The following is a 27,846-nucleotide window of genomic DNA, read 5'->3' as shown; positions in this document are numbered from 1 at the left end:
AAACATGCTTATTGTTAGTGTATTCAGTCTGTGCCAATAAAGCTATGGAGCTTTAACTTATCCACAGATATGAAGATCACACCTTTATGCACCAATAGGAGCGCTCGCGCTGGCGCGATGATCCACTTGTGCTCGTCCCTGCTTGTAGCCGAACCCCCTCCCCCCACCCCCATCTAGCGCCTCCTCCTGTCTGCTCTCACTTTTTTTCTTCACAGCCAAACTTGCTGGAGTTTAATGAGCAGCAACTGGTATCAGCTTGTGTGCGAACGCCTGTGCCGAGTCTGTGACGAGCTCCTGTGGCTGAAACGCGCTTCTTTCGTGCGGGAAAAAAGTGAACATCTGCGGATAAAACGATGCAGGCAAAGCGAGTGGAGACCATCTCTGGCCGGGTTGATGCTGCTCTTTCTTCACCTGGTAGGACAGTAGTCGCATGTTTTGATTGATTGATTGATTGATTTATGGCACCGTTGTCTTGCCTCACCAAACTCCATTTACGAGAACGTCAATTTAACGTTGCCTTGGATTTGTGTTAAAAAAATAATAATATATATATATACTCCTACTCTGGTTTTACTTGTGTATTGATAACACCACCCTTTTAATCGGCGTGTAATTTGTGCAAGAATAACCATCATTTGCAGAAGAAAATCCAACTTTTGCTGCTTTCCACTGCCTCTTAACATTACCAATCACTGAAATTGTGAAAGTTGAAATTAAAGTTCAAAGGTTGGCATTGAATTGATGGATTTTTTTTAAAAATGGAGTTTGGTATCATTTTGCTCTTAAAGTTTATTTTTTTTGCATGCTTCTGCAGTATTTAGTAACTCTGAAGTCTGACTTTTGCCTTCTTCTGAAAGGAAAACATATTTTTTTGGTGTTATTTTGTGAGTGATCAGCAGTGATTTCTTGCTTTTGGTTGTAAAAAATATTCATTTTTTTGTGTATTTTGCCTATATTTTTCTCTCTCTCTCACACACACACACATTGAGCAAATGAGCATCAGTCAAAACATATGCACTGTTGGAAGTAGTGGATTCAGAAGCCTTGTACAAATCCTCCCCTGAGTTCTCGCCTCCACAGTAATTGGCCAACATCCAGGATAGTGATCAGTCACTTATAGTGCATAGGTTTCCCCTCCTCAAGCTCAAGCTCCTCACTTTAACAGCTCCATCAATCCTGGCTCAGGTTCATGTTTGTTTGTACACATAATTGACTTCTAATGTCTTTGGATACGAGTCCCTGACGATTCTGGTGGTGAGGTTAATTTCTCGGGAACGTAGTTCTCCTTAAGCAGATTAAATGTTGACATGTCAATCGAAAAAGTAGCTGTTTAGTCAAATAATCACAGAAATAATAACTGGGTTAATTGGGGCAGGCTCAGACCTTTAATAAGTCCTTGGTGATGGTCAAGACTTTTTTTATTTATCACTCCCTGTTGTTTTCTATGTCTCAGTTGTGGAGGATGCAGGAAAGGTGTCATGTTATCGCTTATTGTTAATGTCCTCCCCATAGTTTCTCTAAAAGCATGGATGCCTGTTAACTTGTACCTGAACTATTTGGGACTAATCTAGTTCACCCCAAGCAGAACATAATAATTGGCAATTTGGCAGTATTGAAACTTGCAAAACTCAGGATTCACTCGACGGTCGTATAGACAGAAACAAATCATTACCATGATATACATCGTTTGCCCTCATTCTCCACCTCGCATCATGGTGTCTCTCTAGGGAAAATCTTAAAATATAATGATTGCCCAGAAAAAATGCTACATCCACCCAGCCATGAGTTGATCCTCCCAGGAGCTGCTTCCTTGCTGCAGTGATTCTTTTGCATCAGTAGCTTGGAGCTTGAAGCTCTCGCAGCTCAGCTCACCATCGTGACTTCTGTCGCTGCCTGCCAACAGCTCCCCGAGACATTTCTTCCTCTTTTACTTGCTGTATCCCCGAGACTCACAGGGATGATGTATATACGGAAAGCGTTCCAAAGTTTGCTCTGTGCTACTTTCAGCACCACGGCTAGCACCATGTTTTACACTTCAACAGCTGAGCGCTCAACGCAAACTCTGTATTTTTGGCATGTGTATTCCTGCTATTATCCAGTTGGCAATACTGTGCATGAACGTATGCAAATAAAGGTCACATCAGACAGTGAAATAGGATTCTTCATGTCCGACTATATTTTTGTGTTATTTCTATACGTGTACAGTGAAGCAGGTTCACAAGTTAGACAATGGATAAGTAAACACAGGAAATGCTGTATATTATGTTTTTTGCTTTTGTCTGATGATTAACAAACTATAACAATGTCAGACTGTTTCTACTGAGTAAATGGTACTGTTGTTTATGAGGAAATCAAGGGTTTTTATAAAATAGCTTTTGTATTATTTTTGTTATTGCTGCTGGTGATGTTCTGAGCTGCTCTATAAATAACAAGAGCATTATATGTTGTAAAATGTCCGTTTTATAAGTCGCTGTAGGCACACAAATGTATACAAACATTGTTAGTTTGTTATTTATCACTTCATTTTAAACATGTTTGCTTATGCAATAATGTCTTTTCACAGTGGTCTGATTAGTTCAGAGGTTTAGTACCTCTCAAATCTAACCCACTCTGGAATAACTTCACCATAAGTTACCATGGCGATTGAACCATGAATAATATAGTGAACCAGCTTTGTCCAGACCATAGACCGTAATTATAAACAGACAATTGAGGACATGGGACAGAAGTAGCAGCCACCAGGGGACGACGGTTATGGTCTCAATTGCTAGTTTCAGCTCTTCTTCAATCAAAGATGTCAATTTTGGAAATTCAGTTGTCATTTACATTAAAATAGATGATAAACTTGCATCGCATTTGAGTGGGAACCAGTGTGATGGGTTGAAGGTGACGGATGCTGGTCAAATTGCTAATCTCAAGTAGAATCCATGGACTCCGGTTGAGGTTATAGTGGTGGATTCATGTTGTGTGAAGAATGCAATCAATTTACCGTCGATCGGACCCTCGTAGGAAACTTTCTGTGCGTGGTTGAGTCCGCGCCACGAAGAACTGGCTCTTTTTTTTTGAGAGGCAAAGTGTAACGTTCCTCCTAAAGTGCTTTTGAGTGAGCATGAGGTGGAGAATCAAAGCTGTTAGAAGGTCAGGCTCACTTCAAATCTGCATATGCATGACTAAACCAATGACAGCGAGGATCAATATTTAGCACTGAGTCAATGTTTGAGACGGAGAGCTGTGTACTTTTACTCCCATTAAAGCAAGTGCAACAGCCCTTCTGCAGGGTTTCTTTTTTCTCATGTTTTCATTCATATCTCACCATGGATGGAATTTTCTTTTTAATAAGTTGATAAAACCTACTTAATTCTGTGATTTTGAAAGATTCAGCTTCCTGTGTAAAATGAAATGGGATGATCAATATTGTTAAATATGATGAAGTTATTTTCATGTGGGGTATTTTAGATACACGTGTGTGTGTGTGTGTTTCCTCAGTATCTGACAGTTGGCGCTCCTAAGATCACAGTAAAGCAAAAGTACAGATTGAGGAAACTGCTCCAAATCTGTCAGCCTGCAGAACGATGTGTTTTTTAGCTTTTTTTAGAGGCAAGTCTGAGAAATGGGATGCAGCTCAATACTGTCTACCGTGACTCTTTTTTAAAAATTTTTCTGCGAAGGAGAATTTCTAATTGGAGCAAATTGCAGAGTGGGTGAAGGCAGATTATGTACTCATCATTTGTTACTTTGACATTTGCCCTTTAATTTGGGTGATTTATGAAAATGTTTCTTTCTTTTACTTACTTGTTTTTCAACGGTTTGCGGTCAAGAAATCGAGGATTGAGGATGAGGATTAGACTCATTTGGGATCTGCTTCCCTTGCTTTCATTTCCCTCTATAAATAGATTCACAGCAGAACAGTTGAACTCACAAAACAGTCCGTTCCAACACATCAGATGGTCTTAAAATCAGACTCCATTATGCAATTTAGTGGACTCCGTGAGTAAGAAATAGTTTTTGTGTGTTATTTGAAACCACCTGTGTGCTTCCTCTCCACCTGAGAGACAGAAAGAGATGCTGGTCTTTGGCCAAACCAGGATTAATTGCACCATGAACCGGCCTGGTCGTCCCTGACAGATTTTGTTTGCTTTGGATCAAGCGTTTGTTTTCCCTCTGAGAGACTGGGAGAAGTGGGGGGGGGGAGCATATGCTTGCATTGGACCATCTGCCTTGGGAGTGCGGCCAGAGAAGAATGAGAGAAGGAGATGTGGAGGGTGGAGAAAAAGAGGCTCAAGTGAGGATACGGGGGGGGGGGGGTGACATGGAGTAAGACAGGGACATATAAGTGCGACTGTGATGTAAAAAGGACATTCGTGAGGGGAGGGTCTTTGTACCGGCTGCTGTAACAGTTGGAACAGTGCAACAGAAGTTGCTTGATTTAAAGAACGGGACCATCAGGGTTTCAAGTTTCCCGCCTCAGGCTTGTAATGTACTGTACTGCATATGCCCCCCAAGATACACTCCTTTTGACAAGGGGTGCAACAATTACTTGATTATTCAATTATTTGGCAATGGTCAAAATAATCACCAACTATTTTGATAAATAATTGGATAGTTTTGTGAATATTTTAGGTTTCTCATTCTATGTTCTCATGAAGGGATGACACCATGCCACTTTTTTGTGTCCGATACTGATACCGATATCACAAACTCGAGTATCTGCCGATACCAATATCAGTCCATCCATCCATTATCTATCGCTTTATCGCGGGGATGTTGTGCCAATCTCAGCTGACCTTAAGATACACTCATTACCTTTTAATATCAGGTAATACTTGCTTTATTTCTGTGGCTATTTTAATGTTAAATGAAAGATATTTACGTGTTAGAAACAATCACATTGATATGGTTAATATTTAAATGATTAGGCTTAAAATCAAAGTGTTATTAAGTACTTTTAAAAAAAATGTTTGATCAATTCGATGTATTTTTTTATTTGTAAAATAAATGATAATGATTATCAATTCAATAACTTTTAAAAACCACGGAAAAGTTATCCCAGATCCCTTATCATGATGCGACGATATCCAAAATCTAACACAATATCGTATCCCATGTCACGATATAGATATATTATTCATCTTTTTTAGTTGCAGCCATATATTTTCGACATCTTTGGACAGCCGATGTCGAATGAGTCGCAACTCTTGACCTCGGATCGAAAACATGGATCTGACGAGTTCTGCGTCCCAAAGTCCTGTTTTAAAATGAAAAAAATACTTGCTTACTTCATACTTCTTCAAAGTCCCTCACAACTTGTCCCTCTTAACATTTTCTTCGCATACTTATAAATACTTAATTTGTTTACATCCTCACAACTAAGGAGCTAAAAGCACTGGTTGCATCATTCCCTGTGATTTATATCATTTTTTTAATGTATTTTATTTTTCAACATGAAGGTGTTTATAACTATTATTTATAGTTAATTGTTCACTGCTTTCTTATTGCTGACCATTGCTATCATTATACTGGAGAAGGAACAGTTTGTGTGCGAGTGTAACCAGTGCCTTATGATGAACTCGGCACCTATTTTGTGTGAAACCTACCTTGCAGTGCATCTTGGGACATGAGTCAACCATTGAATACGGCGTGCATCATTATTAGGAATCCGATGTTGTCTGTTTTCTTGTTGGTTGTGTTCTGTCGTGTTCTTTTCTGCTTTATCTCTTAAAGGCGCCATATGTAAGAATGTGGCCAAAATGGTTACTACACTCAAACTACAGAGGTCTTTTAGGTGTCATTTTCTCTGCCATTGTAGCTCAGACATAACTGGCAACCCGGGGTTGCTCGGCAGCTGAGATTACTGATTGCAATAATTGGTAGACGGCGGTAGGTGGCGCCACATGCCAAAACATGATTTCAAAACATAAACATGATTTTTTGTAATGCAAATATTTTGGCCGTACTGTTGTTGTTGGTGAGTTCAGTTTGTTATATGAACATTATTCCTGAGTCTCTGTGACATATTAGGAGGATTTTACGGCCAGTTGCTTTAGATTTATTACATAATGCACCTTTAAATTCTTGTAATGGTAAGATATTACAAGGCTTTGAATCTCACCTGCGTTAATTACTCCACTATTATTATTAAATAAACACACACAAAGAATTGCTATGTGCTTCCTTCTGAGCTCCTTTTCTTCTCGTGAACTTTATCATGTTTCAGTCCCCCCATCGTTTCTGAGAGCTGCTTTTTTAAAAACGAGTGATAAAAACAGCGGAATGTTGAGTGGGATGAATCTCGCCAAGGACTCCAAGATGAAATGGTGTCAGAGCTCCACATCATGCAGGCCGTATGTGGAGGGCTGGCCCGGCATGAGTGGCCAACTGGAGTGTCCGTCTGTCTTCCTGCAGGGTCCAAGTGGGTGGGCACCAAAGGTCTATTCTGGGCTGTTGTCCCCTCCAAATGTCCATGTCCTATATGGCACTGCCAGCCTTTAATATAGACTCCATCATAACGAGACCGAACATATTCAATTACAGTTGGAGATTATAAACAAACGGATCGAGACAAATGTCAATTGATACGTGGACTTGACCTGAAAATAGACAGGAAGTAAAGTATCAGTTTGCATAACGGTCGCTGTTAAAACGGCTTAAGTAATTATCTGTGCTTTATTTTTTTTCCAATGTTGTGTCAATCACCATTTAACTCACTGCTTGGAAGCTGAGGCTTCAATGCAGTGTGCAAGGCTGACACCAAGTGGTCATACAGAGAAAGTGGCATCTCAGGGAAAGGGATTTTTTTTTAATTGCACAATGGAGGGTGTCTTTTACCTGTTATTTTACCCGTTTGTGTTTTTATCTATAACATTTTCTTTTCAAAGCTTGACATATATGAATTGTTTAAGTCCAACCAGCTGTCAAAAACTAATAAAGAACAAAAAAAAGGAAAGCTTAATAATTGAGATGATGGAACCCTTTAATCTTCATATCATTGTTTTAGTCCAGATCAGGACTATTGTTCAAGGGCACTATTTTGCAGTTGGCAGGACAAAAACTATATATCAAAAATAACAATAAATAAGGACGTATGACAACACAAACACACATTACAACCAGACTTAAAAGAATCCCAATCATATTTCAAGTGAAGCAAATTGATAGTTAACTGCACGTGGAACAAAAGATTATTATATATATGTTATTTGTTTGCAACATAACCCGAAAAGTCACGGACAGATTTGGCTGACATTTTCAGGAAATGTCCGTAATGGGACCAGGAATAAGTGATTAAATCTTGGGCGTGATACGTATACGCCGCACGCCGGCAGGGTGTATTTTGTAGGCACTGAGCTACCTTGGGTCTGTGCTCTCCGAGTGCTTTTTCTAGTTTTCTAATGCCATACATGTGTACATGAAATGGCAGCGAACCTGTCCGATCTTAAGTCTAAATTATGTTATGCACCAGCAAAGAACCTGCCCTTTGTTGGATGAGCTGAACATTTGTGTATTTGGGGGGGGGGCTACCTGCAGTCAGATAAGACCATATACCTGTGTATGCTTCAGTGCCAGCACAGCACACATCCTCACACAGAGGACGCCCTGAATCCCGCCAGGTGCTTGTTTAGTCACCAGTGCAGTGTCTCTGTACAACACTCTGACCGATAAAGGGCCACCGTTATCTTCAGATGGCAGGCGCTGCAGCTGAATAATTTATGGAGCCAATCCAGCACATTGACTCGGAAAAACAACACACACACACACACACACACACACACACACACACACACACACACACACACACAGGGGACCGGGGAATCGTAAAGGTTTTTTCGACACGTGTCTCTGGGTGTGTGTGCGGTGTTTTGTGTGAGGTTGTTGCCTTGTTTGAAAAGTGTGTGCAACTTCCATTTGGCAGAATGCACTCACTGGCCACTTTATTAGGTACAAAGGACGCCAGATACAGGGCCCATTGTTGTCCTCTTTCTTACAGAGCTGCTTGCTGGTCATTTTCCAGGCACTTATCAGCAGTTATCAGCAGTTTCTGAACCCTAACCCATATAAGAAAGCTATAGATTTCTTATATGGGTTATACGCTATGGCTTTCTTATACGGTGTCAACCATAGCAGCCAAAATAAATGGTAAATCTAAAAAATCCCATCCCCTGTACAGTGAGTTTGAGCTTTTGAGCTCTGGGTGGTGCGACAGAGTTCCCCTGGCAACCAAATACATAATATAAAAACTCCTCTAGTCCGAGTCCAATCTGTGTCCATTTGAATGCTTTTGTTAATTAAACATTTCTAACTCTTGATTTTTACGTCTATCTCTTATCTAATTTACTCCATGTCTCCTTTTATGATTAAATGTTGGTGAGCCAAAAGCAAATTTAAACCATAAAGTTCTCTTCTTAACTCGGACCAACAACCATGCTATGTTCAAAGTTACTTGAGGCTCGGTTTGAACATCAGCAGCTCGTCTTGACTGCTCAAAGAGTAGTTTAGCAGGTGTACCTAATAAAGTGGCCAGTGCGTTTTGGTGCTCTTATTTTTCTTTTTTCTTCCTGAACTGAATGCTACGTTGGCCATCGCTGGCACAGTCCATTTAACGTGCGGAGGAGGCAAGTGTGGAATCGAGCATTTAAGTGTGAACTGATGGACTGTCCACACTGTTCACTTTAATTATGCTGACTCGCCTCCTGCCCCGGAGCTTTGTCGATTACCCGTTTTAGAAAGTGCTGAACACTTACTTGTGCAACGATTAATACTGGAGCATAATTGAAGCATGATAATGAGCAGATCCTGTGACTGACGTGTAATTGTATCAGCAGGTTTGTTAGGTGGGTGCCAAACCCGTTTTCAATTATCTTGCGTGGCCCTTTTTCGATTCGATGTTGCACCTGAAGCTGTTGATGCTTGTAATTAGAATAAGCCAGTTGCATTCTGGGACAGTGGGGCTCCTTAATCAGACTAGTTACTGGTGCCCAACTTTTTGGAAAAAAATTGAAAATCCATTTGTACCTAGTATCACTTGCCAAAGTAAACTTCCATGAAAAAAAAAATCTGTTTTTCTTCAATAACATAAAAAATAATGAATTTATGGACATTACGCATCATTTAGTACCAGTTTTATGTCTCTATCATCATTATTGTCTGAGATATAACAAAAGTGTCATTTCTTTGGGACCTCAAGGACCTTGAATAAGAAATCGGTCCTAAATTGTAACTCACAATATCAGGTATTGTTGTATCCACCTAAAACGTGATATGTGAGACCACAGACCACAGACTCGCCCTTAACATGTCTGCAAAATGTCACCTCCCAACAGGAAGTGGAACACAATAAATAGGATGTAAAACATTACGCTAATCCTTGCCCTATAGGGCTAAATGTAGATGCTATTCAATCAAGCTAATATTCCACAGATTTTCATTTATTTGCTATTTGCTATAAGTTGAATTTCTGACATTGGGGCAAATGATGCACCCTAATGATTACATAAAGACGACTTGTATTCTCTGTAAATCTGACACTGACGTTTGCGTCCTCATGGTTCGTGTGCTCTCCCCGCTATCAGATGACTTGACCATGGCTTCGAGTTCAGGTCGTCTGAAATGAATAAGTGAACAACCGCCGTTTCCGCAGGAACGCCTTCAATGGGCCTCTCGTGTTTCAGAAAGAATAGATGTACCACGTGGAGTGTACGTCACTAAGATCTATCTGTAAACACTGCATTGCAGTTTATTGAATCCCCAGGGATTCTTCCCCTCGTGCATTCTGCTAATTTTATCCACCCTCTTTTGGAGGACAAAGTCACGGTTGGGGGTGTGTGTGTGTGTGTGTGTGTGTGTGTTGGATTGAGGCTTGGAGAGACATCCCTGATGCACACAGTTCAATGTGTCTTCTGTCTGGTCCTGCTGTGACTGACCTGCTAACTGTGCGTGTGTGTGTGTGTGTTTGTTTGTAAAAAAATCTTTGGCAAGCAATGATGATGCAATAATTACAAAAAGAAATGTAGAGAATGTTGTTTTCCCTACATTTTTAGTATGGCAGGATGTAAGAGAAAAACTTCCTCCATGTCAGGAGCAGATAGTTATCACTGACTGTCAAAGCAGTCTGTGAAACTGGGGCATTTATATGACTTGTAAATAGGTTGACTGCAACAAAAATATCCATCAAGAAATAATATGGTGTGAAAATATGTTTTCCTTACCAAAATAGTTGCAGAATAATTCAGGAATTGATTAATAATTGCCACTCTAATGAAGAGATTTAAAGAGGTACGTATTTACAATCAATTTAATTGTTTTTTTTGTTTTTTTTTAGAAATAAAACATGATTATTCAGCTTCTTAACTATGAATGTGTTCTGGATCATTTGCTCCATATAACAACATTGTCAGTAAAAGTAAAAGTTTTTGGACAAAACAAAAGATTTGACAACATAATTTTGAGGTTTGGAAAACACAACTAATCGATTAATTGAAAGAAAAACAAAAAGCAGCCCTACGTAATACATACAAAGGTTGAAAGTACTCCCAGTATTATGTTGTTATAGCTTTGAAAAGGATGGACATACATTTGTATATCGCTGTGCCCAACTTAATCCACAATCAAGACACTTGTTTAACCAGGCAGTCGAGTGAGATTGAGAAAATTGGTAGATGGATCAATGTCAACAAAAGAAATGGGAGAAAAAAAGAGCAATAACAATCCGGACTATTTTGGGATGCTGGTTATTTAATGTATTCACTGGTTTAAAAGGCCATTTCATTTAAGTGCAAAGTACAAACTGAGGACATAAATTGAAGTGCCTGTTTAAAAAGAGACCTTACTGGATGGCCTGTGGTAAAATGGAAATTACATAATGCTCTCAATTATTCAGTCAAAGGTTTTTTTTTTTACCCTCCAGGCTGTTGCTAATTTACGCTTGTACGAGGAAATTGTACATGCAATTGGGAAGTTGGGCAGCTTTGTCTTAAAGCCTTTTTTTTTTATTATTCATGCACAACAGCTTTTCTAATAAAAGCAATGCAAATATCTACCATTTGTTATCCAATATGCACAAACTGTATCTGATTTAATGGATGGAAACAATTGGTATTGTGTGTGTGCTACCGTAATCGCACTACAATCACTAAACACATTTATTTTCAAAGTGAACTTTATTGACTCTCAGGCACTCGTGTTTCTGCTAGCTTATAAAGACATATTTCATATTAATAGAACAATATAACATAACAAATGGACCCTGACGTGTTACATTTAAGTGTGCAGAGTGCATGTAGGGGGTGTGGCCTCCATAGCCCTGCAGTAAGTAGCGTGCTGTGTGCCTGTGATTTGAGGAATAACCTTGATATTCAGCTGTGTTTGCATCAAATCTGATTGTTTTAGTGAAGATTATGCTACAATATGTCATTCACAAACTACATTTAAATTCCCAGCCTTCCATTTTTTTTTTAGATTCTGTCAATTCCCATGGCAGGTTTCCAATTTTTAAATTTCTTGTAATTTTGCAACCCCAGTGCTTTGCTCGTGCTAACAGGTTTACCGGATGGGAAATGTCTTGACTTTCATTCGTTGGTGAAAGGATGTGTGGTATCGGTTACATGAGCGGCAGCCTGTGTGAATTTAATCTGAGCATGACTTTTTTTTTTTTGTATCTTGTTTTCTGGTTTGCAACTGTGTCCACTTACCTGTATTGTTCAAATATGACTCATCATGAATATGAGGCGTCATGAAGGCTGTTTCGGCTTTTCACTTATGATGTATGCTTGTGGTAGGGTTGTTTCCTCTTGACCTGCATGCGTTTATAAAATGTTATTTCCTGTTTCTTTGACTGAAATTGCAATATGATTCGCATTATTCCAGGGAATGGGAATTTTTCCATAATTCTCACTTTTAAAATGATTTGAATTCCTGGAATTGTTGTCTTGCAGAGCTCCACTTTGTCCGTAAAACATGCGCAAGTGCTGGCGAGGTCAACTGCATCCTAAAAACCGCAAAGTCTGTGTAAAGTTCTATTCTTGGCTCCACAGTGCAGCACAGAGTCCTACACAAACTTCCAGCCTCGGAGGATTTGTCTGTCCAGTGGATACATGTTATATATGACAGCAATGTGCCTGCGAGAGCCTGCAAATGATCACCTTTCCTAATGCTAACTGCTGTTAGCTCCCATTAGCCTCTGTGGCTGACGTCAATTCCTGGGTGATTGAACTGCTGTGGTGCTCCACCCTTATGGTATTTTGACCAAAACATGTCACAGACATGTTCATTAGGACACCAGGGAACTAGTTTAGCTTGGAGAAATATATTGGGTATAATATGCCCCCTTTAAAGGTCAACTCTACCTGGTCTTGGAATTGACGAGTATTCAACGAAAAGGGTCTTGAATATCAATGAGCTGCAAGAGTTTCTTATGTTGCATAAATTATTCACTGTATTGGGGACAAGGCTACCTCAGGATTTGGACATATACATATTTTGGGATGTCTTCACTTAACAAGTGTTGCCACAGACTGCGTGTCACACCATAACACTGTAACCAATCTGTTCACCCATTTCAATCAGGCTTGAGTCTTGGCATGCTGGGAAATTTCAGTGACTCTATTCCCAGCCACCCTGTCTTTTCAGGTACACGATATGCCCCTGCTCATCTCAGGGGAAGTTATTAGATTTACTCTTGCCGTCTCCCCTTAAGCATAGCCATCCATCACCGTGCAGTAATTAATGTTATGTGCATTTAAATGTAAGCTGAAGCCCATTTGGTTCATGACCTGGGACAAATCATTTGCATATAATGTACATAAATGTATGACAGTTTACTACATACTGTGTGGTGAGACATAAATAAATACAACAACCTCTCTGAGCAGTGCTGATGGCCAACCTATCGCGGAAGTCATTAAAACTAAATGCAGGGTAGTAAACTTTATATGGTAAAGTGGTGTGAATAATTTTTTTCAAAGTGTCTACATGCAGAGTTTTTACATCTATTAAGTATCTTACATAATGATTGTCATTAATTAAAACTGTAGTGGTATATTAACAGATCAGAGGACGGGTTCAACGAAAGGACGACGTCTTAGTGTCGGTCATATTTCTTGCTCACTCTGCAGGTACGGTAGTGTTTGCCTACTGTTCCATTGCCTGATCCTCTCGTACATCTGTTTGCTCAGTCAACCGCTGTGTTCCCTGCTGCCATCTTGGAATGATGTCGATGCTAAAAAGATATTACTTGGTGAACATGGCCGCTTGTCAAAGCACTCTGCTAAGATGGTGAAGAAATGTTACCATCAGGGCATGGCATTTAATTGTAAATTAATCAAAGTTGCACATTAACAAAGCAAAAAATTGAAGCCTGGGAAAAGTTCTATTCTTGGCTCCACAGTGCAGCACAGAGTCCTACACAAACTTTCAGCCTCAGAGGATTTGTCTGTCCAGTGGATACATGTTATATATGACAGCAATGTGCCTGCTAGAGCCTGCTAATGATCACTTTTCCAAATGCTAACTGCTGTTAGCTCCCAGTAGCCCCTGTGGCTGATGTCATTTCCTGTCCCTTAAGTTTTGTTATACTTTTTTTTTAAGGTGGACCTAAAGAGATACTGAGTGTTCTGAACAGGGCTGTTTTGACAGAGTAATTGAACTGCTGTGGTGCTTAATTCTTATGGTATTTTGACCAAAGCATGTCACAGACATGTTCATTAGTACACCAGGGAACTAGTTTAACTTTGAGAAATAGGATATACTGTGACCTCTTTAAACCTTTTTTTTTTTTTTTTCACCAACCTCAAATTTTCCTCAGTCAAATAAAACTGATACAATGTTTTTACTGCAACAATCGAATAATTTAGGAAGTTTAAGTTTGTTCAATTCAATTATTGTAAATGTGAATATACTCCTGCCAGTAAAAGATTTTGTTATTTTTAAGTTTGAGAAACTCCGACATTTCTGTATTTTATGAAAAAAAAAAACATAAAACTAATGGGTTAAACAAGGAAATAATCAACGACTCGATTATTGAAAATGACCGCGAGTACGTGTTGGAAACAGTTGCAGTAGAGTGTAGTAGTAGAATATTTAACTGTATGAAATAATCTGTGTGTACTTGAATTTGTTGTATCTTTAGGACCTTTTCTGACATAAACACTGACCTTGTCAGGACCAGTAGTTCTCATGGAGACCAACACCTGGTCCTAATGAGGCATAACCTCATTTCTGAGGAACTGGTTAAGTTTAAGGCCAAGTCCTGTGTTGTGTTCAGTTTCGGGATGACACTTTGTTCAGGCTGTCCAAATGAATCAAAGTCATTGCAGTACCCTAAAAGCAAGTCCCCATCACATAAATGTTTTATTTCTTTTTAGGTAAAAACATGTATGGGATGAGGATTGGGTTCGGCCAGTTGTAGTCAGACTCATGTGTGTATAAGAGATGAAGGGTTGTCATTAGCTCTTGAAATGTGGCATGATCAAAGAACCAGCACCAGCGTCTTTGTCCTCTTCCTTTTGATATTTGAATGTAACATTTGTATGGTCAGACAGCTTGTCTACCAGTAATTATCTCTCTCTCTCTCTCTCTCTCTCTCATTCAGTCTCACTTTCACAAAATAATCCTCACTCTCCTCCTCTTCCTCCTCTTCTTCTTCCCACCCCCTTTTCACACTCTGTTGATCAGCTGAGGAAAGGGAAAGTGCTTGTGTGAAACCTGAGGATCACTTGCAGACTGAGGGAGCAGGGAGAAAGACGTCGTGTTTTAGCCTGAGAGGTAAGATGATGGACATGGTGACCATTCATAGCAGTTTCCTTCTGTACTGGACCTGGACTTGAGTGGTCTCTGAGAAGATGAGTTATAATCAGTTGATGTGAGAAACTTTGGCTTTTGAAATGGGACATTACGTGGGATTGTAATTATAGAAGTTGCATGCATGACTGTAATGCATGACGCACTCGATTGTACTTGTCATAGTTTAATAACAATGCCATCATTTCATGGTTCTTTTTTATTCAGAATACTGTACTGTATATCTGACTAAATTCGGATGTTTGCGCCTTGTTTGTTTCAAGAATGTTTCAGTGTGGATTGAAAGCAAACGGTGATGTCAGCTCTTCTCTGTATTACGACGGCGGCTCAGGTCGCATTTCCAGTTCCAAAAGGGCAACTTGAAATGTCTTGCATATCATTATGGTCATGCATATCTGGGGGCGAAACACAAAATTAGCATAATGTATGCTCTCAACTTCTGGCAGTTTGTTGTGATTTGCTGCTCTGACTGAGGATATTTGGTTGAATGTTGAATATTTAACAGGGGTTGATTTATAGGGCTAATAATAATTGCTATGTGGATTTTATTTACTGGTCAAACAGGCCTTTATAAAATAATAATAAGCCCATTCAATTGTTTTTTTGTTTTTTTTATTATTGTATCAGAAATAACAACATACTGTATTTCACAATAGTGATCACTCAGCCATGAGTACGCCAACGAAGGGAACCCAGTGGAGGGAAGACCTTCAGCATCTCCGTAAGGACTATGGCTTCTCCAAGAAACTCCTGCTAAACTGCTGTCTGGTGCGGCGCATCGTCACATGGGCCTCACCAAAAAACAAAGGTACTGAAATGGGGGGGGATCATTTCCGACGGTGAGCTTCAAAAAAACAAAAAGTATCTCAGAATGACTTGAAATTTACCATCATAATAGTCGGTGTCGCCCTGAACAAGGATCCGTTGAAAATATTGGCATATCTCTTAATGAATACTTTTAATTAATTTTTGAAAATCAGGAAATGATCCATTTGCCCTGATGCACTTTGACAGTGAGCTGAGTTTAGTCTCAAAAACAAAAAGTAAGCGGGTTAGGGTTAACAATCACTATTTAATGTAACCATCTATATCAGCTTTAGATATATCATCTATATCGATTGTCCTGTCGCCTTGACGTCAGATCAAAGGCTGTTGGCACGCGTAATGGAAACTCAGCCTGACTGAATTAACACAGTCAATTGCGGCCGCAATCTTAGTAGTTCACCCGCAAAACGTAATCCAGTAACAGGTGCAGTCTCTATTTGGAATCTTAGTAAATCAGGCCCTATGTGTGCTTGACATTGGATTCTACAGACACCCTGTTCTCATTAGCTGTACTTTTCGCCTGACATTTGACCACATGCCATAGACCTCACAGTCGCTGTGGCTGTCGACACCATCTGAAAACATATTAATGCTGCATCGATCCGCCATGCTTTGACATCGGAACACCGGAATTTATGATTTTTTACTGGAATGGGGAAAATGATCGGACTGACATTGAACCAGACGCGACATCCGCCTCGAGAAAATGAATTCCCTTTGAACCGATCTTATCATTGATTACTTCTCAAGATATACATTCACAATGGCCACATGGCCTTACGAAATGTCAGATTTATGGTTGGGTGTTTTTTGTTTTTCGCTCTTCAAACAGGCACTAAAATATTGTACTTTATTGTACTTGTATTGTTAACGCTGGGCTGCCATTGCCCAATTTCATTGCGTCATTTTGAAATGTATACAGCACGAATTCAGTTTCCTAGTTGTATGATGCGTTCAGATTGTTGATTTCCCTCTTGTTTATCGAGGCTGTGTTAATGAGCGCTAAGGTCGTATGTAGATTGAGATTAATTTTGTCTCTGCATTACCTTTTTATTGTTGCTGTTTATTAGTGATGCTTCTCAATCCCGGTGGCTGTGTTGAATCTCCGCAACCAAAAAACCCCCCAGAACTGCAAAGCTTGTTGTAATTGGTTGATGCCGTCCCACAGCGAGATCTTTTGTCAAAATTATTTATGCCGTGTTATGATTCAGGATGCTATTAAACAGTCATCAATGTCACAGTAGGGATTCCTTAATGACGTCTGCACCGAAGATTTTACCGCAGGGAAAATTCAACAACTGCAGAAAGACCTCAACATAACTCTTGTCATGAATAAGAAAAAGCCAGATGATGCATATTCATCTTTATTCAAGCTTTTCTCATTTTATATTGATTCGATTGGAGTCACTGAAGGCAGGTGATGCTTCTAAATCACCAAAACCTGTGTTGTTTATTCTACTTAGCCTTCATTTGAGTTTGTGTGCACCATCTTTGGTTTGCGCACCTCCACAGCTGTCAAATGAATTGATCCCTCTGATAATGTGCAAGCTGGTGGACACAGCTGGAGCCGCTCCAGGACCCAGGTGTTTCTGTCGGAGACATTTGAACAAGACAGAGCGGTTGTTTAGACCTCCGCCAAGGCAGCTCGCCCTGGCATATTTGTGCAACTTCAGCTTAAAGGTCTCATATTATGCAAAATCAACATTTTAATCATTTTAATACTTATATTTGGGACTCTGGAGGCCCAACCAGTCACCAAAGTGTAAAAAAGATGACTCAATCATGTTTTTGTGGTCCTCTTCAGTCTAAGTAGAGGAGATGAAACACACAATGTTGACTTCCAAGCTCCTTGGAACGTCACAAGACGCTAAATTCCTGGAATTGTTGTCTCGCTGAGCTCCGCTTTGTCCGTAAAACACGAGAGGGTGCTGGCGAGGGCAACAGTATCCGAAAACCGGAAGTGTGCAAAGTCCGTGAAAATGTTTTATTCTTGGCTCCACAGTGCAGCACAGAGTTCTACACAAACTTCCAGTCTCAGAGGATTTATCTGTCCAGTGGATACATATTATATATGACGGCAATGTGCCTGCTAGAGCCTGCAAATGATCACTTTTCCAAATGCTAACTGCTGTTAGCTCCCAGTAGCCTCTGTGGCTGATGTCATTTCCTGTCCCTTAAGTTTTTTTTTGTTTTTCTTTAATAAAGAGATACTACTAAACAGAGCGTTCTGAACAGGGCTGTTTTGGCAGGGTGATTGAACTGCTGTGGTGCTTCATCCTTAAGGTATTTTGAAAGCATGTTACAGACATGTTCATTAGGACACCGGAGAACTAGTTTAACTTGGAGAAATAGGATATAATAGGGTTAGGGACCTTTAAATAAATGTACATTTTGTTCTCGGATTTGCTTGTCGTATTACATTGCCTTCTTCCCGATAAAACCTACCTAAATTGGCAGTTTTATTTTGTGAATTTAATTCAATTGTGAACCAAGGAATTGGAATTGAATAGTGAGATTCTGGAAAAAAAATACAATATGATCTCAAAACAAGCTGCATTGTTTATATAACTTTGTTTTAAAGCTGAAATGCAGTGTATTACAGCAGTAACACAGTCAAAACCTGAGGTGAATATAAATTCCATCTTTTCCTAAGTTGTGACCTCCTTTTTTAGCATATGCTTTCATCAAGGATGTTATTGTCCTTCAGTGTCCTCGTGAACTAATATTCTAATTCCCCCGTTGTTGCCTGGAATAAGCTCCCAGCGTGCAGATAATCACGCTGTAAACCTGCCAGGTGGCAGCGCTGCCCTCCGGATGTTGGAGCAGCCTCCAGAAAATTAGCGTGCTCACTAACACAGGTGTTTCCAAAAATACACAAGCCCCATGTTGTGTCCCCAGGACATGCTTTGACTGCTCTGTGCAAGTGTTTTACATATTCTGTCTGTCTTTGTATGACGCACTCAAATGGGTCACTTATTTTATTCAAGACGAATGATTACTTCCTGTCCCTAAAATCTTTTACCCTGTTTATTTCCATTTGCATGCATCCAGTTAAGTAATCAGCGTGGGAGTTTACTTTTCCTATGTATTGTTTAGCTGTTAAACCCATCTGATGTCTTAATCAAGTTTATTACTTTAATTCATCAAATTAAAATTTAGAAAGAACATTTTTGCAATTTGATGCTAGCATTTGCATTACTGATTACTGAAGAGCTTTACATATTTAAATTATAGAGTAATGGTAGAAATCCATCAGTGTACTACATCTTTATTGCCAGAAGAGGGCAGCACGCTACAGAACAAATCGATGCCTCTTGATGTGTATTTACTGGAATAAATAATAAGATTTGTTTAGAATTGTTTCCAGTCCAGTATAATCCAATATTTAAGGAAAACCTTACAAGATAAAAGCACTGCCTTAATAGATCACCATCCTTTAAATGCCCAGTGGTCTATCAATCAAAATAATAACAACAAAAACCTAGTTTGACAGTTTGGGAATTATTTTATTGTCTGGTTTGGTTCCCCAGTGTGTTTTTGCTTTGCCGCTTTATTTAAAAATCCTCAAGATTGGTGAAATGAAGTAGAGAGGAACAGAAGGAAGGGCAGACTCTTGCTGATGCAGACAGAGGGAGATAGAGAGCAGCACTGCAGCTCAACCAGCTCTGTGTTTGTGTGCAAGTAGATCGTTGAACTGCAAACAAAATGGTGAAAATGTCACTTCTGTACACGTTTGTTAAACAAGGGGTTTGATACTGCAGCTTTTATGTGAAAGTGTGTTCGCTACAGACACTGATAGTGCATTGGCAGGAGACCCACACAATTTAGTGGGGACCAAAGCAGGTGAACATTAGGAAAAAATGTTTCAGGAAAATCTGACAAATTGATGTGTTAAGTGAACAGAATTTGCCTCTTTTGCAGATTACTTGATCCCGGTGTTTCAAAATGAGAATAAGTGCTGCAATTCCATCAGTGCATCATCGACCCCTGCATAGTTTATGCTTCATGCTGTAGTTGTAGTTGCTGTAGTGCTTTAGGAGTGTTTTCCCTTAACGGTTTGCAGTAGAGTCAGCAGATCTCCCCCCGGTGTTATTTTTCCCTCCACTGTCTTGGCAGAATATCAGGACAGGTCTCTTTTTTTTTCTTCTTTAAAAAACAAACAAACAACAAACAATAAAAACATCACTTGCGGATTCCTCATCCATATTGTCGTCATCTGACATTTGGGAGAACTTCAGAATCCTGCCCTGTGATGGCATTAACCATTCACTGATATTACTCACTCTTTCACACTCAAACACAACCCATGTGGTTCATTTTTGCATATTATCACTGTGGTGAAGCACAATTCCATCAAGTTAAAAAAAATAAAAAAAAATAAAAAGGAGAATACAAGCATTTAATAGCTATATACACTGCAATTATACATTGAACATTGATAGGAATGATGGATGGTTTGGTGTAAAAACAAAAGCTTCCATTTGGCTGCGTTTTGGATTTAAATCAATGCCAAAATGAAATCTAATAACCTGAATGAGGCATTCTGCCCACTTTCTTTGACCGCGGTGGGTTTTTTTTTTTAATGACACACAGCTGCTAGCAGCTTGGACATGCAAGCCAAGCAGTCATTCATTTTTTGGTTCAAAAATGTGTTTTAAAAAGGAAATATTTAATATAAGGTGAAATGTTCAGTGTAACACCAACGTTTGTCACAGAATCTACATTATTACTTCTCATTGATACGGATTTAATGTGTTATGTGTCTTATGTGTTTGCCCTCAGTGTGATAGCACCACAGCCGCCATGGTGTGCAAACAAACCTATTCTTCAGAGAGTCCTGTGCTGTGATCTATGACCATGATTTGAAGTCTATAACCTGATGTTGTTGAGCAATTTTTTTGTTGTTGTTGTGTTTTAAAGTTAATCACAAATTTGCCTTTATCTTCAGGCCAAAAGTGTATCTGCAGTAAAGCAAATCTTTTTTCCCCACTTGGTCAAGAGTGCAGGCCTCTGTGGATCTGAGGTAGAAATGGGTTATGGCAATGATGGATTACAGGGGGAAGTTGAGGCAGCATTGCAGCCTCTCACTTCAGAGGAGAGGGAGGGGATTGGAATAGCGATTGCCAAGGGACCGGCAGCTGGCTGAGATGCCGACATGTCCTACTGTTGTCTCTCGCTTGATTCATATGTTGTTAAAATGGCTGAGAGGGAAAGAATCCTACTGAGATTGAGTTTCCTTGACATCATTCTTATTTATTGCACTTATGAGGACTGGTGACATATACTACTTGCTGTTTACACCTCATGAACTCAAAGATGATGAATGGAATTTTAGAAATGCAGTTGCCATCATGTTTCAGATTTGTATTTCCTTCTGTGATAGTTGTGCTCTGTTGGATTTGTTTTAGTATTTTTTTAAAGGTTTTTACTCATACAATTAATAGATATTAGTTCAGAGAACATGTTTACCTGTATTTGTGTTTCCGTTGTAAATAGTAGGACTACAATTATCAAGTATTTTGGGTCATCGTCATACATCTGCAAACCGTTTAGTGCCATTTTAAGAATAGAGAAACCAGAAGATTTCATCACAGATTATAAAAAAAGCATCCAAATTTGCACTTTTCTGAAAATATATCACCACCAAAACCTAATAATTACTTCCTCGGCTGCTGAGTTATGTCACAAATGGACAATAAGCCCATAATGTTACATAATATATAACATATATTAGGATAGTCTCTCCCTAACAATTCTTCAGATAACACCACATGATTGGAGAAGCTTTCTCCATTATTGTCACACGACACTGACCCTGACGTTCTCTTTCTCAGACTTGGCCAAAACCCACACTCCTTTGTTGATAGAGCAGGGATTAGCGTCTAACAACCAGGGATTAGTGGGAGAATGGGCAACCCAGCAAACCATGTTGTTAGCAAAAGCACCTTAAAAGAAGCCTGTTGACGAGACAATAATACTCAACCTCTCCATCCTGTTAATTGGATACAGTGAACTGAGACGCCGGGGTGGGGTGATCCCCCCCCCCCCCACACGTGACCATGCGGCGGTCATTGCTGTAACCAAGCCTGGGTCCTTTTGTCGAAGCTGTAGAATGAACTCATTCTACACACCATTAAAGATGCAGTTGTTGCAGCACGTGTTTTTTTTTTTTTTTTTTCTTGTCGGGGGGTCTGTTTCGGAGTGAAAGCCATATGTGACCTGCTTTAGTCCTGAAACAATTAGTGGAGTCATGAATCATTTAATCAAGAGGAAATTGACAAACTAGGTTAAAAAAGCACATGGTACTATAAACAAAATGTCATACAATGGTAATAATGTTTTTTTTTTTATTATTCATTTAGATTAACCTATTGATATTTTGGTCTATAAAATCCAGTAAATTAAAGGTCATGTATGTAGGCTTTAGGGTTATTTGTTGGCAAAAGTATACAAATGTCTTTTCTGAGGTTAGATATTTGAACATTAAGTTGCTGTTCTTGATCGGCACATGTGTTTTGACACACATTTTGCCTTTCAGCAGGTCTATCAGGAGTAGATTTTATGCGACCAAACACATTAATTTAATTGTCCTGCTATAAATTTAAATATATTTTGTTGACGTCTGCCAATCTGCTCCTTTTCATTCCCCGGACAGTTTGGCTCAAGCTTTGACATATGCAAATGACCTAAACTGATTCCGAGTCTGACACACCAAACCAGCCGTAGTCCGTCTTACCATCCGTCCATCAGTGCTGCTGCAGCCTCCTGTTTTGTAGAGCAAATGCAAAATAACTTCAGATAAGTGACTTTCTTCTCAGTTTATTGGAGCAGGACACACATTAGATGCTAATGCTCCTCAGCTTAGTCACAGACTCCCGAGGTTAAACCAAAAAAAGTTATGAAGCCGCGAACGTAATTAATCAACTGCTCACACTTAACCTGGCTCCCCTCTTTTCTTCACGTGTCCTCCTTTCTCTTCATCTCTGTTGGTGCTAACAGTTGTTTCCTGTAACCTACTTCAGTCAAGTGTTTGTATTCCAGCAGCAGCAGTAGCCTGGGCCCACTATAAATAGCCCCACCCCCCTGATTGATACTCCGTACAATGAAACCTTTTGGCTGCTGCAGGGCAAACATGACTTTCCCGCGTCTCCGTCAGTCCGCTTTAACACACCTGTCCCCGTTACGGTCTAATTTATCTCCCATGCCTGGTTATCAGGCAGAGGTTCACTGTCAGGCGTGAGAAGAAAGACCATGTGAGTTATTGCATTTCTCACCCAATGATGGCATCTAACAAGGGTGTGATGTATTTAATGTTTGACTTGACAGATAAATGTCTCGGGTCAACTGTAATCTGGCAATACAGGAGAACATGGCTGAACATTGTTCTCTTGGACGTTAAAGGTCCCATATTATACCTATTTATCCCAGTTAACCACGTTCCCTGGTGTCCTAATGAACATGTCTGTGACATGCTTTGGTCAAAATACCATAAGGATGAAGCACCAGAGCAGTTCAATCACCCAGGAAATAACATCAACCACAGAGGCTACTGGGAGCTAACGGCAGTTAGCATTTGGAAAAGTGATCATTAGCAGGCTCTAGCAGGCACATTGCCGTCGTATATAACATGTATCCACTGGACAGATAAATCCACTGAGGCTGGAACTGTGGAGCCAAGAATAGAACTTAACACAGACTTTGTGGACTTACTGTTTTCGGATGCTGTTGACCTCACCAGCACTCTCGCGTGTTTTACGAACAAAGTGGAGCTCGGCGAGACAACAATTCCAGGACTTTAGCGTCTTGTGTTGTCCCAAGGAGCACGGAAGTCAATATTGCATGTTTTATCTCCTGTACTTAGACTGAGGAGGACCACAAAAACATGATTGAGTCATCTTTTTTCACACTTTGGCGACTGGTCGGGCCCAAATTTAAGTATTAAAATGATTAAAAAGTTAATTTTGCATAATATGGGACCTTTCCAGCAGACTACTATGTCGGTGTTTCAAGCCATATCACTTTTGTTTAACTTTGTAACATTATATCTTCTTCTTCCGGCTTCTCCCTTTAGGGGTCGCCACAGCGGATTCCTCTTTTCCTCCTTCCGTCCTTTGTCCAATATAATCACTATCCCTCCTCTGCGCGTGACCAAACCATCTCAACCTCGTTTCTCTTACTTAATTTCCGAACCATTCGACCTGAGCTATCCCTTTTTAGAATCCTGTCCATCTTGGTCACGGCCAACAACAAACTCAGCATCTTTAGCTCTGACGCCTCCAGCTCTGCCTCCTGTCTTTGTAGCATTATATTATAACAATAAACTGTAACCGGATGGGGGTCTTTAGTCTAAGAATCTGAGGAAAACGCTGAGCAAACAATGCATCCTGACATCCTGTGTCCAGCGCCCAAGGCCACTGGCGAAATAGATTGAAACTGCTTAATTCAGTTTTTTTTTTCACTTGCCCTCTGTTCATGAGTTTGACTTTTCTTATTCTTCGGCTTTGAACGTGTCTTAAATGGAACATATGTCACATGGGAAATATACGTTTTATGTTCACTGCGGCAGGAACAGCTGTTTGAAATGTGTGTATGTTTACCATAAGCAACCGAAAGTCAAACTCGGAAAGCGATGTCATCATGCAGTGTTGACAGCTGGTGTTGTGAAACTCTAAATGCCCACATCCAAACTTTTTTTTTTTTGCTGATTTGATCGTTATAAACCTGCTTTGACAGGTGGTGCTAAAGATCGTTGTAAACACAATCCTCCACAAAACTTTACCTCGACTCTAATGCAGCGTATTGCCTCCACAGGAGTGTCTGACGTCATGTATAATACAAGGTGTCGGTACAGTCCCAGATGGCCGCGACAACCTGTCACTTTGAGAAGAGACAGAAATGAGATTCAAGTCCTACTGGGAGCACGTCTGTGACGCTGCGGTCTAACTGTGCACCTGTCTACTGATTGGGCCCAAATGACAGAAACTGCACTGCTTTCTCACCGTTATTGGATTATGTCAGGTATGCACAATGAAGAAGTGGCATCAATTATCCGTGGACATGACATTTTCTGATTTCTAGATTTGCAGCCAGGTTGTAATATTGCAATAGTTGAGATGGTTAAGTGTGAAAGACATTCCGTTTAGCTGTCCTGATACCTGGGTAGTCGTCGGTGAGATTCCTAGCTTCTGCGTTATCTCAGATTTTGATCCTATGTGGTTTTTTTCAGTGACATTTTTTCATGATTTTGATGCAGTATATGAAGAATACAGTTCAAAATAAATCTTATTTGCTTGTGAGGATTCCAACTTCTCGATGATGGGCAGTTATTGCACTACAGAACCTGAACAAACTATTAGGAATTAAGATTGTTGTGTTGCAATATTGATTTGCGTTGGTACGTAGTGATGCCTACGCAGTTGTGTGTTGTTTTTTCCGAGCTCTTCTCATTTTGTAGATGTTCGTTTCACTGCTGCATTAATCATAGATTTTTTCCTTTTTAAAATGACATGTATTTATGGAAGTAAATCTGTGCCATCTGAGTTTGAATTCAAATTTCTAACACTGAATTTTTTTGCATCGAAATTAGACTTTGAATTTTAAAAACCATCAAATTTCAAGCACTGTTTTTTTTTTTTTGCCATTGATTTTTATTCAATGTTGAAATAAATTCAGTGTAAAAAAATTCAATGTTTCCAAAAATTCAGTGTAAAAAAAATTCGATGTTGCAAAAAAATTCAGTTAATATCCGGGTCACCAGAGAGAAGCAATCGATCCCTGTCTCAATTCATCCAAGTATAATTTAAGTATCTCGAAGCAGAGCCAAGTGGCCTCCTATTGTATTGCTCTGTCTGAATACGATGATTAGTGAAATTATGGTAGCTTTGCAGCCGTATTTGAAAGGCAAATCATTACCCAATTTGGTGGGGCTACTGTGTCTCAACTTTGTTCAGTCGTCGTACTTTTTTTTTTGCTCTTGAATTGATAAAGCTTTCGCAAAACTCCGCAAACTAAGCAGGACAAAAAAAAAATGTTGTCCTGAAACGGCAGACTTTAAGTCAGAAATGTCATTAAGATAAACGCTCTGACTTTGTGTGGCTTTGAGGGAGTCATTTGAATACTTACCAGGTATTTCCTGTTGACGTTGCAGGTGATGCCAATATCCTACAGCTGAGACTGTGAGCCAACTTGAGTGAGCAAGATTAGATACTGAGGAAGTGAGAGAAGAGCCCAGCAGTGTAAACTCCTACAGCCAAGAGGGGGATGTCTGAGCAGATACACAGTGGAAAGTGAAGACTAGTGTGAATCACATTTTAGACAATGGCAATGATGAGAAAAATGAGAGAGTAATTAGCAGGAGAAACAGTGGAAAGGATAGATAAAGGACCGTGCAGTGCAGAGGAACAGAAACAGACAGATGGTTGAAGGTGTGGAAACTCTGTCCAGAATGGCAGAGGAAGTTGTGCTTTCCAGCTTGAAGCTGGCAGCCTGCGACAGAATGAAAAAAAGTTTCTCCTCTGAGAGCACAAGCTAAAATCTGTTTGTACAGTCTGCTGCATCTGTTTTGATAGACCTGGATTTGTAACCCACTTAAACCATGACAATAAGCCTTATGTTAGTTTTTACCAAAGCATTAAAAACATTGATATGGTAATGTAGATGAAGTTTCTCTGGACTGATTGATGATGATGATGATGATGATGATTATCATCAATGCCTTTAAAACAAATCACTTTATAAACATATTTTGTCTCATGTCACAATATAAATATAAATTCAATAATTAATCCTCTAATATATTGGTTCTCAAAGTGCGGCCCGGGGGCCAATGTCGGCCCGCAGAAACATTTCTGGCGGCCCGCAATGAATTACAGTTGATAGTTTTAATCCAGGAGCTACTAAGCTTGTTAAACGTTTATTGGACATTACTGGATACAGACCAGTAAGTGTAAACTGCAGAATTGCAATCTGGTCATTAAAATTATTACAAATGGGAATTCTTTCTGTTTTTTCCCTTTTTTTTTTCTTTGGTGGCCCTCAGTCCAACGTTGGGTTCCTAAATTGGCCCTCGGGTATCAAAACTTTGAGAACCCCTGCTCTAATACATACAGCATGATACATCATAACGTATTGCTGCACACACAATATGACAGCGAAATGCTCTTGAACGATTACGTTTTCAGTGTTTTCTTTCAATGAGCGCTGACGACAAAAGAAACTAACATCAATGTCCTGATGACATCAAGTTAGAAAGTGGAAGTTTCGGTTAAATTATTAAAAAGAAAATGCCAAGGGAAAGCCCTCTTCTGGATATGCAATGTACCTTTTATTGAAAAATAACAATCGATTAATTTACGTTGGCCTCTGAGAATGATATTTCTCTTTTTTTCTTGTCTTATGGTGGAAGAAGGCTCACTTTGTCATCTTTATGTCATAGCGATGACCCCTTTCATGCTGTGCAGCAGGAAGTTGTTGTCTTATTAGCCCCTTGGTAGCACAGATCCAATCGAGATCATTCCTTTAAAATGACACTTCTAGGTTTTTCTCACTTTCACAGAGAAGACTGGAAATGTCTCACTCGTGCAGCACAACACATTAAGGGCGACCTCTATATTTGCTGCTGGGCTAATGGCACCAGTCCCGTTTGTTCTCAGTTGGGTTGGAAGGATCAGGGGTATCATTGCTCCCAATGGAGGAGGCCTGTCCTTCTTAAGCAACTGCTGCAGTTTGTGCGTGTCGGTCCATCAGCAGATGCGCACCCTGCAGGAATTGGGTCAACAAACCACGCCAGTCCCCGACTGCAAGACACCAAATAAAATGAGGTCATGGAAAATAGAAGGCCCTCAGCTGACCTGCAGAGCTTTTTAGCCTGGCACAATATATGCTTTGTTATGACAGCTGACTCTATCTTAACACTAACAGACTCACTCGATTAGAATAAATTGTCTACACGCGTTCTTGCTGTGCGTTTGTTTGACATTATGGAACCTGCTATTTTGGAGTAATATTGCGAGTTCATTGCAGTCATAGTGTACAGGGCTGAAATGGTGCACAATTAACATTTGGTGTAACATCCATATATTCATATTCATGCAAACAGCACTGAGTAATTTGCAGTTGTTTCTAATTTGACCTCAACTATCCTAAGAACCACTACTAGAGGAAATGGCACCTTTTTTTTTTGGGTAAAACACAGGACATTAGCCCACCACATAATCCCCATGTGATGCACTT

General features: G+C 39.8%; 1 protein-coding gene across 2 annotated transcripts in view; it reads left to right on the top strand.

Annotated features, from left to right (window-relative positions):
• Window positions 1-353: 353 nt before the first annotated feature.
• Window positions 354-27,846, top strand: part of kcnip4a (potassium voltage-gated channel interacting protein 4a) — a gene marked incomplete at both ends in the record, with an annotated part of 123,011 nt that continues 95,518 nt past the window's right edge. The window contains one exon of one of the 2 annotated variants that reach the window (XM_083903000.1): window positions 354-414. In XM_083903000.1, the coding sequence (XP_083759126.1) occupies window positions 354-414 (61 nt within the window). Of the gene's footprint in view, window positions 415-15,459; window positions 15,599-27,846 lie in introns of those variants that run through there. The other variant, XM_083902999.1, reaches the window with a different exon arrangement.

Source organism: Microchirus variegatus, assembly GCF_963457635.1.
Source record: "Microchirus variegatus genome assembly, chromosome: 2".
Taxonomy (NCBI): Eukaryota; Metazoa; Chordata; class Actinopteri; order Pleuronectiformes; family Soleidae; genus Microchirus; species Microchirus variegatus.
Note: the sequence above shows the minus strand (reverse complement) of the source record. Positions and strands in the feature narration are given on the sequence as shown.